Source organism: Onychostoma macrolepis, chromosome 13, assembly GCF_012432095.1.
Source record: "Onychostoma macrolepis isolate SWU-2019 chromosome 13, ASM1243209v1, whole genome shotgun sequence".
Classification (NCBI taxonomy): Eukaryota; Metazoa; Chordata; class Actinopteri; order Cypriniformes; family Cyprinidae; genus Onychostoma; species Onychostoma macrolepis.
Genome location: NC_081167.1, coordinates 23,617,647 through 23,632,127, shown reverse-complemented (window position 1 = coordinate 23,632,127; position 14,481 = coordinate 23,617,647). Strand labels below are relative to the sequence as shown.

Here is a 14,481-nt window from a genome sequence, read left to right as displayed (position 1 = left end):
GTAATATCCCATTGCCCCCTGGGGACATTTTACCCCACTGACTATGTTTGAGAAAAAATTATGTAATTCTGAAAATATAATTATATTTTTCTTAAATAACACATACAGGTACTCCCTATCTACAGGCCCTACTGTTCTCATATCATACAGTAGTGGTCAGAATTATTGGCACCCTTGGTAAATATGCTCAAAGAAGGCTGTGAAAATTAATCTGCATTGTTAATCCTTTTGATCTTTTATTTAAAAAATTCACAAAAATCTAACCTTTCATTGGATAATAAGAATTTAAAATGAGGAGAAATATCATTATGAAATAAATGTTTTTCTCAAATAGACATTGGACACAATTATTGGCACTCCTAGAAATTCTGAAGTATTAGTATTCAGAATTTCTGAAGTATATTCCCATTCATACTCACAATTTTGAGCACTCCAGGGTGATTATGAACATGAAATTATCCAGCCATGGCTTCCTGTTTCACAGAAATATAAATAGGATATAAATATCCCTTAATCATCCATCACAATGAGAAAAACCAAAGAATATATTTCTGATGTGCAGCAAAAGATAATTGAGCTTCACAAATTAGTGAAGTGGCTTTAAGAAAAGAGCTAGAGCAGTGAAAATTCCCATTTCCACCATCAGGGCAATAATTAAGAATTTCCAATCAACATAAAATGTTACGAAACTGCCTGGAAGAGGATGTGTGTCTATATCGTCCTAATGCACAGTGAGAAGGAGAGTTTGAGTGGCTAAAGACTCTCCAAGGACCACAGCTGGAGAATTGCAGAAAATAGTTGAGTCTCGAGGTCAGAAAACCTTTTAAAAAATTGTCAAACAGCACCTGCATCACCACATGTTGTTTGGGAGGGTTTCAAGAAATCTTCTCCTCGCTCATCCAAAAACAAACTCCAGCATATTCAGTTATCAGACACGACTGGAACTTCAAATGGGACTGGCTTCTATGGTCAGATGAAACAAAAAAATGAGCTTTTTAGCAGCAAACACTCAAGATGGGTTTGGTGAACACAGGGATAAAAAGTACCCCATGTGTACAATGAAATATACTGCTGTATTTTTGATGTTGTGGGCCTATATTTCTGCTGGAGGTCCTGGACGTCTTGTTTAGACACATGGCATCATGGATTCTATCAAATACCAACAGATAAAAAATCAATATGTAACTGATTTGTCAGAAATCTTATAATGGGCCATGTTTAGATCTTCCAACCATACAATAATCCAAACACAAACCTCAAAAACAACACAAAAAAGGGTCACTGAGCACAAAACCAAGCTTCTGCTGGCCATTCCAGTCCTCTGACCTGAACCCTATAGAAAATGAATGGTGAACTGAAGAGAAGCAGCACCAACATGGAGCTGGGAATCTAAAGGATCTGGAGTGATTCTGGATGAAGGAATGGTCTCTGATCTCTTGTCAGGTGTTCTCTAACCTCATCATTATAGGAGAACATTTAGAGCTGTTAAACTGGCAAATGGAGGATTCAAAAAGTATTGAATAAAAGGGTGCCATTAATTGTGGCCAATGTGTATTAGAGAAAAACATTTATTTCATAATGATATTTCCCCCCATTTTAAATTATTATTATCCAATGAAAGGTTAGATTTTTGTTAATCTTTTAAATATAAGATCAAAAGGATTAACAATGCAGATTAATTTTTTACAGCCTTCTTTGATCATATTGTAATGACCCGGCAGTCAGTGCTAGCAGCCGGGTGCATTATGGGTATTTGTTTAGAGTTGATTTATGCGGTATTTAAGCAAGATGGTTGGGTTTTTGCATCAGCAATGTTATGTGTGTTTATGTTCAAGCCAGTTTGGGTGGGTTTGGTTCATTTACTGCCTTATGTAAAAAATTGTGGCTGTTACCGTCACAGAGAGAGATGTGTAGGGGATATGGCCTGGCCTGTGTAAGTTCTTATTCTGTGTTCAGAATTAAAAGAGAAAGATGACATTATTGCCTCCTGGTGGTTTGTTCTGACAGAACTCTGGCTCACAGAGACACTCAGGGTCGTGCGGTGTATGGGACACAAGTGCTCGTGCATCATGTTAGAGCGCCTGACAAACGGGAGGAGCAGGGCTCCACACCAACCTGACGGCGCCAGTGTTCCCCGGACAGTGTACCGCTCTGCTGGTCGCAAGCAGAATGAACCACCGGCCGTCACACCGACACTCCAAATCAATGGCCGCCCGGGCTTCCTCACACGATCACCTGCCAAGCTGCCAAGATACAGTGGGTTGACGCCCCTGGAGCCCTACCTGGCACAGGTCGACTTGGCCGCTCTCCACGATGGATGGAGCCGTGAGGAGACAGCGACTCACTTGGCCCTCGCCTTGGAGGGTCCCACGCTTCAGGTCCTCATCGATCTGTCTCCTGAAGAGCGGCGTGATCTCCAGGCCCTCACTGCTGCTCTCAACCGCCGCTTCGGGCAGAGAACCTCCGCAGAGCAGAGCAGGGAGGAGCTGACTAACCGACGTCGACGTGAAGGAGAGAGTGTGGGTGCATTCGCCGCTGACATCCGGGTCTACGCCCGGAAGGGCTACCCTACCTTTCCGACTGCAGCGAGGGAAGAGCTGAGCCTCCATGCGTTTCTGCGGGGCCTAACACCCGAACGGCTCCGCCAGCATGTCCGCTTGTTATCACCCCGAGATCTGAGTGAGGCACTGAGAGAGGCTGAGCGAGCTGAGGAGGTGCTACAGGCTGGGCCGGTGACAGGTCGATCTCCGCTCCAACGCCAGTTGATGAGAGCAGCTGAATGAGAGGTGGATGGGGTCCAGCCTGAGGAGGAGGAGGTCAGCCGGGTCCAACCAGGGGTGACCCCGCGACGGAGGTCCAGACTAGACCGCTGTTTCCGCTGCGGAGAACCGGGGCACTTCGCCAGGGACTGCCCTGCCCCGAGCCCCCGGCCCCGGGCAATGTCACCCCCGGGAAACGACCTTGGAGTGAGGCAGTGAGGGGACCCTCACCCCGTTCTTCGGCACCCCTCCACAATGACTATCCTACTGTGGGGCGCTGCGGGCTTGCCAGAGGACTGTACCTGGACTGTGTTGTTGATGGGCAGCCCTGCAGCGCCCTGGTGGATACGGGGTCCACCATTTGTTTGCTTCGAAAAGGACTGCTGTCAGGAACGGCCGGTTCTCTTCCAGAGGACTGGACCCCCACCAATACCGAACTGCTCACCGTCACGGGTGAAAGGACAGTAATGCCTGGGAAGAAGCTGTTGTCTGTGGTGGTGGGGACGAGCCAGACGCACCATGAGTTCTGGCTCGCCGACATCAGAGATGAGTGCATTGTTGGTTTGGACTTGTTGGCCCACTGGGGAGCACGTGTCGACGTGCCAGGGGCTGCCCTCTGCCTCGGTAACGAGACCATGCCGCTCCGGTCGGGCCGGAGCCGCTATGGAGAGGCCACTGCCCCGCAGCCACCACCCAGACATCAGTGCTCGTCGGCTCCAGTCCCCAGCCGCCGCACAAGAGCTGCAGAGACAGAGGGGGAGACCTGGGGGAGTATGGAAGCTCAGACCAGCACATCCCAGCCGTTACCACCACACACTCCATCCGCCCCCCCATCACCTGAGACTGTTGTTGCTGTTGAGGAGTTGGGGCGGCGAAGTGGTGAGCATCTGAGTACACCGCAGCAGGAGCAGCTGCAACACCTATTGATAGACTTTGTAGACATTTTTGCAGCCCGAGAGGAGGACTGTACCAGGACAGCTCTGGTGCAGCATCACATTGACACTGGCCCCGCTGCCCCATTCGCTGCGCCCCACAGACTGCCTCTCGCCAAGCGCCAGGCTGCCGAAGAATTGATCCGAGACATGGCAGCTAATGGCATTATTGAGCCCTCAGACAGTCCCTGGGCCGCACCCATGGTTATGGTGCGGAAGAAAACGGGGGGATGGCGCCCCTGTGTTGACTTTCGTCGACTAAATGCAGTCACCCGCAAGGACTCATACCCGCTGCCGCGCATTGATGATGCATTGGATTATGTAGCTGGATCCTGTTGGTTCAGCTCTTTGGACATCTTGCAGCGGTATTGGCAAGTAGAGCTGGCATCAGAGGCACGGCCTAAAACTGCATTTACCATAGGGCAAGGACTGTGGCAGTTTAGGGTGATGCCCTTTGGACTGTGTAATGCCCCAGCCACCTTTGAAAGGTTGATGGAGCGTGTCCTTAAAGACATTCCCACTTTTCGCTGTGTGGTCTACTTGGACGATCTGTTGGTCCATGCCAAAGACTTTGACCAGGCTGTCCACAACTTACGGGAGGTCCTGACAGCCATCCGTAGTGCCGGGTTGCGGTTGAACCCGGCCAAGTGTAACCTGCTTACCCGCCAGACGCAGTTCCTGGGGCACGTGGTTAGCGAGAGAGGGGTGGCCACCGACCCAACAAAGGTGGCCGCGGTGAGGGACTGGCCCCCACCAACTAACATATCTGAGCTGCGGAGCTTTCTGGGCCTGGCCTCCTATTATAGGAGGTTTGTCAGAGACTTTGCAACCATCGCCAGTCCCTTACATCAGCTGACAAACAAGGGCCGGCGATTTGGGTGGTCTGAGGACTGTGCGGCGGCCTTCCGGCAGCTAAAAGCCGCTCTGATCGATGCTCCTGTCCTGGCCTACCCTGATCCCAACCAACCTTTCCTTGTGGACACTGATGCCAGTAATGTGGGGGTCGGGGCTGTACTTAGCCAGAGGGGGGAGGTTGGAGAGCGAGTGGTGGCCTACTATAGCTGCAGCCTCAGTCGCCCAGAAAAAAAAATTACTGCGTCACCCGGCGGGAGTTGCTAGCGGTGGTCCTGGCGGTTCGTCATTTCAGGCCCTACCTCCTGGGCACCAGGTTCACATTGAGGACCGACCACGCTAGCCTCACCTGGATGCTGAACTTACGCCAGCCATAGGGTCAGGTGGCAAGGTGGCTGGAGATCCTCCAAGAGTATGACTTCGAGGTTCAGCACCGACCAGGGCGACAGCATGCCAACGCTGACGCCCTCTCCAGACGCCCATGCCTCGCTGATGAGTGTCGGTATTGCAGTCGTCAGGAAGAAAGAGGTCTGGGGCCATCATCGGCGGCAGTAGGGCCGGGTGACAATGGTGGAGATGGGGAACCGTTCACCACCGAGCAGCTGAGGCAACAGCAGGTGAATGACCGAGTGCTGGTGAAGGTGAGGGACTGGCTGGAGGCCCGAACACGTCCGGACTGGTCAGCCGTGTCCTCTCAGGGGTCCGAGATCAAGTCACTCCATTCTCAGTGGGGCAGCCTGGAGCTCTACGACGGCGTGATCTACAGGCGGTGGCAGGCACCTGGAAGGGGAATCGACCGTCTGCAACTCCTGGTTCCCCACACTCTGCGGCCGGAGGTCCTCCGTTGGGTTCATGGGGCAGCTGGAGCCGGCCATTTCGGGAACTCCAAGACAGTGCGGCGGCTGCGGCAGCGGTTCTACTGGCCGGGGTGTCGGCAGGATGCAGAGCTGCACGTTCACTGTTGCGATGTCTGCACGGCACAGAAAGGACCCAGCCGACGCTCTCATGCGCCGTTGCAGCAATACCTAGTTGGGGCGCCCATGGAGAGGATCGGGGTGGACATCTTAGGTTATGTAATGACCCGGCAGTCAGTGCTAGCAGCCGGGTGCATTATGGGTATTTGTTTAGAGTTGATTTATGCGGTATTTAAGCAAGATGGTTGGGTTTTTGCATCAGCAATGTTATGTGTGTTTATGTTCAAGCCAGTTTGGGTGGGTTTGGTTCATTTACTGCCTTATGTAAAAAATTGTGTTGTGCTGTTACCGTCACAGAGAGAGATGTGTAGGGGATATGGCCTGGCCTGTGTAAGTTCTTATTCTGTGTTCAGAATTAAAAGAGAAAGATGACATTATTGCCTCCTGGTGGTTTGTTCTGACAGAACTCTGGCTCACAGAGACACTCAGGGTCGTGCGGTGTATGGGACACGAGTGCTCGTATTTCCTGCTAGCCAAGTTAAGAGTTGCGACGTGTAGATGCTAGCACCCCGCTAGCAATTAGCTCCGTAATAGTTAGTAGCCTAAACTTAGCTCTGGTCAGCCCCACGTTCTATAGAATAACAGCCAGTTGTTACAATATTTACCAAGTGTGCCAATAATTCTGACCACTACTGTATATAACTGTGAAGTTTTACAAAACAACATGCTTTAAAACGTTTTTTTTCTTACTGTTGAAAATTAGATCATTTACTGTGAAATCCATTTTCACCCCGGGACATCACCAGTGTAAGCTTCATGGTGAAAACTTCTACATCACTCTTGCCAACGTAGTCCATAGTTACAATAAAAATGATTTTATCTTGAAATTATTTTGGGGAAAAATAGGGGGGTTCCCCACTTTATAAGTGGGGTTCCCCCCCCCCACAAAATAAATATATTTTGTTTCATGCTATCTTGTTTCACTTTTCAATAAGAAAAATCTTTACAGCAGAATTTGGATTTGTCTTATATTTAATGAAGTTGACATCACTGATTCTGTAACTTTTCCTGTTTAATACTGTTAAGATGCTCTAAATCAGTCTCTGTTTTATAAAGCGCTACATAAGTAAAGGTGACCTGACTTGATTAAAGCAGTTTGCACCCCTGTCATAACGTTGGTTTTTGCAACATATTAAAAACATGATATTTATACATTTGTTGTGTATTTCTATGTGGATACAGTAGGCCTATGTGGTAATTTACTAACTTAGGGGCCTACAACCATAGACATCATATTAGATATCTATGCCTACAACCTGCCATGTTATCGCCTGCAATACTGCAATCTGACCACCATATGTCACTGTGCACATTTCTAGTAACCTGGTCTGCGTCCCAATCATAGACTGTAAAAAAGATGGACGACGCGTCTCCGCTTCCTTCCACTATAGAAAAGTGAAGCGAATACATATGACCGCTGCCATCTTGAGTAAATGACGTCATTTGGAGCCCGAGTCTGCGCAGTAGAGATTCGTTTGGAGCCCGAGTCTGCGCAGTAGAGTCGTGAGGTGGAGCCGCAGAATCAAACTCCCGCCCAAACTCCCGCAGACCCAATCAACCATAACGACACGCCCCGTTTTTATAGCATCAAATTATTAGCTAAAATCAAACGTATCACAAAAACGAACAATTGAACATATATCAGCGTGATAACAACTACCTTAAATGACCAAAACCATATTTCGGAATATTGTATTAGAAGTGTAATTTAATTTTTTATTTTGACTGAAGTCCCATTCGTTTACATGGAGAGGGCGGGGTTTATGACCTGTACTGCAGCCAAACACCAGGGGGCGATCTAAGAGCCCGCAGCTTCACTTTTAAGGATGAGTGAGACACACCCGGTCCCAATGTGCATACTCTCCATCCTAAATTCTATGTGATATTAATAATTTTCAATACTTTTTAGGGCAGATGGGGTGGATAGTATGCACATTGGGACGCAGAGCAAGTCTTTGGTAAAGCGTCTTTCAGCGTTGTTTAGTTGTCCAGTGGCTGTATTATCTTTTTAATTAAAACTGCATAAAACGATCGCTATAGGTTACGCAGCAAGCAAACAACCGATGAATCCGAACACAAGGTGTGTGTTTGGCTTGAACGGTCTGCCCTCCTCCAGCGTTCCGCTCTATTTTTTTTTTTTTTTTTTTGGGTTTCGGTTTCCTTTCTCAAAAAGTAGCCGCCTACTGAGTTATAAAGGCAAGATCTCACATGCAAGAGCTTCAGTACGTGCAAAGCAAGATCATCCTGAGTTTGCTTGTTTTAGTAAAGTCGATTTAAAATGGATCCAAGTAAGTAGTCATATATTCTAATAGAACTTTTAAAAACGTATGTTTCTCAACAATTGTTTTTTCTTTTCCCTAGTTACACTTATTGGAGCTGGTGTAGGAGCAGGTAAAAATTAAATAGCCTACATTTTTGTTGTATTTTCAATCCTATTTTATTTTGTCTAAATCAAGAATATAGATATAAACAGGGTGCGATTTGTGAAAAAAGCAGAGGGGGGATACTTTTTTTTTTTATCTCTCCATATGTGGAAGATAAGGGTAAGGCTATAGCCTAGTAACCTAATGTAGTTATTTTTAATTATATTTCGCAATGTTGCTGTTTTTACTGTTTTTCATTTTTCTTTTTGTTTAAATAAGTGCAGCCGTGGTGAGCATGAGACCCTATTCGGACGGGACTAGTTTTACAGGGGGTCGTTAGAGAAATGTGTGTTTCACAGACGTACTTGGTGATTTTAATCCCGTCCGAATCTGCCATGTCTGTGTTTTTCTCACACATTAGCCCTATTCGGACGGGACTAGTTTTCTAAACTACGTTTGAGTTTCGAGTCTTATCACCTGACGTCTGCGATTTTTATGTACCAATTCGGACGGGACTAACATCTCTGTGTTTATTACAGAGGTGGGAGGGTCTATTTTGTACATCTGGACGTTTCAGAGGTCACGCGCTCTGTATGCGTGCATTGCGTGTCATTCGGATTGATTACCATTAGTGTAACAGTTTTTCTACAAATACCATGGTGAAGCTATATGGCTAGCAAAACCATGTTAATGTGTGGTTGCTTTAGTTTTACTTTAGTTATTTATTTGTAGTAAACCCGTGTTTAATTTTCATAAAGGTGCACATGTAATTAAAACATTATGTAATTGAGTGCAGAAATGAACGCGAGTAATTTTACCTGACGCAGACATTACAATAGCCAGTCTGAATGGTTTACCTGATCTGATTATTGATTTTATTATTGTTTTTAATTTATTTACTTATTTTTTCCTTGCCGGGAGGCAAATATATCAAACATGAGCGCGGTAAGAGCGTCTACGGTAATGCACATTGGCCAAAACTCACAAGGAAACGCGTTGTGAAAATGAAATCTCACCGGCAAACACAGATATCGCATTCGGACGGGATTAGTTTTCTCAGAGGATCACTGAGTTTGCTGAAAAACAGTAGGTAATTTGCTCTGTAATTATTACAGAGGTAGTGTGAGAAAAACACAGACATGGCAGATTCGGACGGGATTAAAATCACCAAGTACGTCTGTGAAACACACATTTCTCTAACGACCCCCTGTAAAACTAGTCCCGTCCGAATAGGGCTTTATTTAAAAAAAATATTACAAAATCTTAATAACCCCAAACTTTTGTGTAGCCTACATGTAATATTTATTTCAAATAGGCTGGTTTGTGCAAGTAAATTTATTTAAACTGGTTGTTGAAAGTTCAAATAGATTGTGTTATCTAATTACTGTTAATAAATCTGACAGAAAAAAAAATATGCTAAAAATTCACCTTTAGGGGTACAACAGCCTGGCAACCTTTTACAAAAATTAGCCATTTATTACAGTAACCACAGTTTACCACAGTATTTGTATTAAACCACAAATTTACCATGGTAATAATAATAATAATAATACATTTTAGTACTTATGTAACACCATGTTTATTTTTCTTGAGGTAGCCTACCCTCAAAAGTACACCTTATCTAACCTTAAAGCATGCATAAATATAAATTCATGGCTTTAAAATCTAATATCGAGTCACTGTTTCGAAGCGCTCCAATCGGATCGCGGATCGCGAATCATTTGATTCAGAACAGGACTTCAAAGTAGTGATGGGAAGTTCGGATCATTTTACCGACCATAAAATGAATGAATCTTTTTTCTAGTCATTTCGTTAATTTTAGCAAAATATAATTAAAATGTTATGTGCTACTTCCCTAACACATCTACTACTTATGAAAACGTTGATCACACTACAAACAATACAAAAGTATAATGGTATAAGAAACAGAAAAAAAATAATTCATTGTTTACCTGCGTCTTTAGTCTATGATTAGCTCACCTCACCTCTTATCTGGCAAGTCTTCGGGTTTGAGTTGTTCGTATGAAGGTAAAATGACGTCAAAAAGATTTGCATGCGCAGGGTAAGATTTGTGAAAGTGTACATAACATAGCAAGCGTAATTTGCGTAAATTTGCATTCGCAAGAAAATATTTGTAAAAGTGCAAATTGCATTTCAAGCGTAAGAAAAAAAGATCTGCAGCCTTTTACTGTTTTTTGTAAGTGTAATTCAGGCATTGTGAAACTGCAACTTCATGCTAAGGCAAAATAAATATGATCTGTATTCTTCTGACTTCCATTTTTCTGCGCTTACACTTTTGGCACTGTTGTTTCGCCCAAATACAGCCAAAAGTATTGCAAGCCTGTGCACAGCGTTTTGCAAGTGAAAACAACCGTATCAAGAACTGCAAAACGGATTGACTGCGTAAAACCAATATGTGTGTGTAGAAATAAAAACGTTGCAACTGTCTAAATGATTTCTTGTGTGCATAGAGCAAAATGTTCCCCAAATAACCCGCTATGTACGTCTGCGTCTTTGCGCTTGCAGTTTTGGCACGATTCTCTCACTGATTTCAGATTTGCAAGCACGTGTGGAAGGCGGGACCTTCTTCTTGCAGCCAATCAAATGAGGCTTTCGCTGACTCTCGATTAACTCTTATCTGATTGGTTCAATAAACACTCCAGACTGAGAACACATCTTTATCTTAATTTGACTCAGCGTCATTCTTATTGTGGGGATGGTATTTTTAATGCACAGATACATATAAAAAAATCAATTAATAATACAATAAAATAAAATAATAAAACAAAAAAAGCATGATCTTTTATAAGCTGTGCAGGCTACCATTAGGCTGACTACCATTCATTCTGAATTTCGAGCTAATATTAGGAAATGACATTTCTGTGTATTCACTCTATTTATCCTAATCATCCTCCTCCTCTTCAGCAGACCATATGATATTAGTTTGTAATCTTGATGCTACTGAAAGTATCTGCACTACTATGCATAATTTCACCATGTCTGCTGATCAGGGGTGATGGCAGATTTTTTGTTTTTCCTTTAACGTATTTAAAGGAGATTTTACTGTACTAAATATTTACCCCTAAATTATGCATTTACCATCTGTAATGCCATGTGAAACCACTAGATGGATGTATAACCATATAAAAATATCAACATTACTGTGTATTTCATGGTTTCTGGGAATATTTGATTCAGACATAGTTACTTTGCATTTGGTTTTTCATTTAGATGCATATATTTAGACATTATTAAAGACTATATTTTGTCAAAGTAGTTGTAGTTTTTTAAATGTTGATTTGGTTTGAAGTGTCAGTGTTTGCATTACAGTCAAATCTGGAGACAAAGCGCTATTAAACATTTTGATTGTAAAGTTTAACATCATTTCAGTGGTATAGGCAGATTATCTAAAATCTTAAATTTCAATGCAATGTCGAACCAATCCAATAATGTTCACTCTAGCTTGAAGATCAGTATATGAGCACATGGTAGTCAGCCTAATGGTACACAGCTTCTAAGGATCATGCTTTTTGTTTTATTATTTTATTTTATTGTATTTATTTATTTTTTAATATATATATGTGTGCATTAAAAATACCATCCCCACAATAAGAATGACGCTGAGTCAAATTAAGATAAAGATGTGTTCTCAGTCTGGAGTGTTTATTGAACCAATCAGATAAGAGTAAATCGAGAGTCAGCGAAAGCCTCATTTGATTGGCTGCAAGAAGAAGGTCCCGCCTTCCACACGTGCTTGCAAATCTGAAATCAGTGAGAGAATCGTGCCAAAACTGCAAGCGCAAAGACGCAGTCAATCTGTTTTGCAGTTCTTGATACGGTTGTTTTCACTTGCAAAACGCTGTGCACAGGCTTGCAATACTTTTGGCTGTATTTGGGCGAAACAACAGTGCCAAAAGTGTAAGCGCAGAAAAATGGAAGTCAGAAGAATACAGATCATATTTATTTTGCCTTAGCATGAAGTTGCAGTTTCACAATACATGAATTACACTTACAAAAAACAGTAAAAGGCTGCAAATCTTTTTTTCTTACGTTTGAAACACGATTTACACTTATACAAATCTTTTCTTGCGCATGCAAAATTAATTTATGCTTGCTATCTTATGTACACTTTCACAAATCTTACCCTGCGCATGCGAATCTTTTTGACGTCATTTTACCTTCATATGTTCGTTCATCGAGTGACAGCCTCGTAAGCTAAACCTATGCAGTCAGAGCCGGAAAGAGAATTGATTAGTTCAACTCTCGAGTCTTTCGAGTCGTTATTTCTTTTGTCACGTGACGTGACAGCATTGGACAGATAAATTAGTTAATTTACAACTTCCTTACAAACGGCTGCATAGTTATTATTATTATTATTATTATTTACTCTAACAGTTACATGATGCGTTTCTGGTCTCAAATTGTAGCTTTTTATTTCTTACAGTTTATAAATGTTTGCATGTCATGATGGTTCTTTTCCATAACACTGAATGTGGTAACAAAGGTAATAAACTAAAGAGTTGGTTATTATTATTATAATTATTATTATTATTAAGTCTATTATTGAATCCCCCCCTGGCAAATCGCACCCTGGATATAAATGTTTTAGTTGCATATATCAATGGTTTGCATATAATGTACGCCAGTGTTTCCACCTGAACTCACCTGCTTATACTGTGATTGCACCAATAGTCGCAACAGTCGTTGCAGCTCCTGCTGTTCTAGCAGCGGCAGGTTTCACCGCAGGTGGAATTGCTGCAGGTTCTGTGGCCTCCTCTTTGATGTCAGCTGCTGCTGTTGCTAACGGAGGAGGGGTTGCAGCTGGATCCGTGGTGGCAGCTCTTCAAGCCGCTGGTGAGTCACATATCAGTTCAACTTTAAACAGTTTAATAACAGTTATTTATGCACCAGGGCAAATACACAAACCCTTCAGCTAACAACTGAATTTATGTCATCAGGTGCTGCTGGAATCCCTTTGGCAGGTCAAGCCATCGCAGGGGTTGTGGGAGCCGCTGTGGGTGCTGCTGCCAGCGTGGCTAGCAACTGTACTGTGTAACTAGTTCATTTTATTGTATCAGTGCTATATATCTATCTCTATTTCTCTATATCAACGTCACTTAGAATGTTTTGCTGTATCAGTAGCTCTAGGTTTAGGTGTGTATGAGTCATACACACCTGCATTAAGGGTGCTGTTAGCATTGACAATAGAAGAATAATAAAAAAAAACATATTAACTCTCTCTGTCATTTCTCTAGCTATCATAAACCAATTTTGTGTAATTCACTGTTATATGAGTTACTCTAACTGTCATTAGGGAGTTTTGCTGAATAATGAAAAGGGTTTCTCCGATTTCCGCACAAGAGGAACATTTTGGAACCATAGGCACTATTTTTCATGTGGTCAGCAAACTTATATAAGCTATAAGAGAGGTTCTCCGAATGGGTTCTCCACCACGTGTTTCCTACAGGGTATGGCTTTCCAAAGGTTTAAAAGGCTTTTGCAAGCACCTTGCACCAAGCACCTTTTGTTTTAAATGAAAGCTTTGTCTATCTGTATATCTGTCTCACTAAATTACAGGGTTCTTCTATGTAACATCACAATTACAAATCAATAAGTGATGTTAAATGGGTCTCTAACTTTTCAATATTTTTTAACCTTATTTCTGACTCATATTTAGTTATTAACCAAAATAGTGTGTTTTCAAGTGTCTGCAATAGAATATGCACATTTTTATATAAGCATGGCTTTATTCACATTACTGACAGATTTTGATAACTGAATGGATGATTTTGCGTGTAATGGCTCACATGATGACAGAATGTTTAGAGGTTGTGAAGAACATGATTTCACTGAGAATCAGTTAGTTTGGATGGGTAAGCTATATGTGCATTTAGCTATGCAAATAGTAGAAAATTGTACTTGCATGTGTCAAAACACATGCAATTTACTTGAATAAGAATTTCAAATCTCAATTTCAAAACAAAACAAATTGTTAAAATTATTGAGAAAAATAATCTAATTTGAGAATTGAGCCAAAGTGATTAAGGAATTTATGTTTACAGGTTTGTTCAGTATATGTAACTGGTTCAAATCTGTACTTTTTCCGGTTTATCAAATAAATCATACTTTTCATTACCCTGTTGACTGTCTATTTTTTTTTTTTAATCAATGGCACTTTGGCAACTACATTTATTGCTTTTTTTTTTAAACTTTCAGATACATCAATGTCGGTTAACCTCAGGTATTATATATGCCAGTACTAGGACAATCCATTGACAAATTATTTGCTAATGAAATCATTTGCACAAATTAAATCACTCTTGAGCATGTACCTGCCTTAGCAGTCAGTTTCCAGAAAGGATGCATTACTTGATTACAAACATGATAAATACTCAAAACAATTTTTATAAACATCCTTACAGTTGTCCTTACATACAGGACACATGCAGCAAAGAAGGCTTGTGAATTGCTTCAGAAGATACTCCAAAAATTGTGTTTAGAAATCCTTCAAGATTTTCTGATGCAATCCACAAACCAATCTGTGGTTGGTTTTAAAGGTTAAGAGCAGTTTTAAAATGCTTGAGCTCAATGGAAAACATTT

General features: G+C 42.5%; 1 protein-coding gene across 1 annotated transcript; it reads left to right on the top strand.

The window, feature by feature from the left end:
- Window positions 1-7,675: 7,675 nt before the first annotated feature.
- Window positions 7,676-14,015, top strand: LOC131551709 (interferon alpha-inducible protein 27-like protein 2A). The gene is made up of 4 exons (XM_058794778.1): window positions 7,676-7,805; window positions 7,879-7,908; window positions 12,573-12,734; window positions 12,839-14,015. Exons 1-4 carry the CDS (start codon window positions 7,796-7,798, stop codon window positions 12,934-12,936), a joined length of 300 nt encoding a protein of 99 aa, XP_058650761.1. The 5' UTR covers window positions 7,676-7,795; the 3' UTR covers window positions 12,937-14,015.
- Window positions 14,016-14,481: the final 466 nt, after the last annotated feature.

Excerpts from the sequence above, each read along its gene's own strand:
- LOC131551709 (XM_058794778.1), top strand. Across the intron at positions 7,909-12,572 it reads TGGAGCTGGTGTAGGAGCAG|TCGCAACAGTCGTTGCAGCT; the intron begins GTAAAAATTAAA and ends TTGCACCAATAG. Across the intron at positions 12,735-12,838 it reads GGCAGCTCTTCAAGCCGCTG|GTGCTGCTGGAATCCCTTTG; the intron begins GTGAGTCACATA and ends TTATGTCATCAG.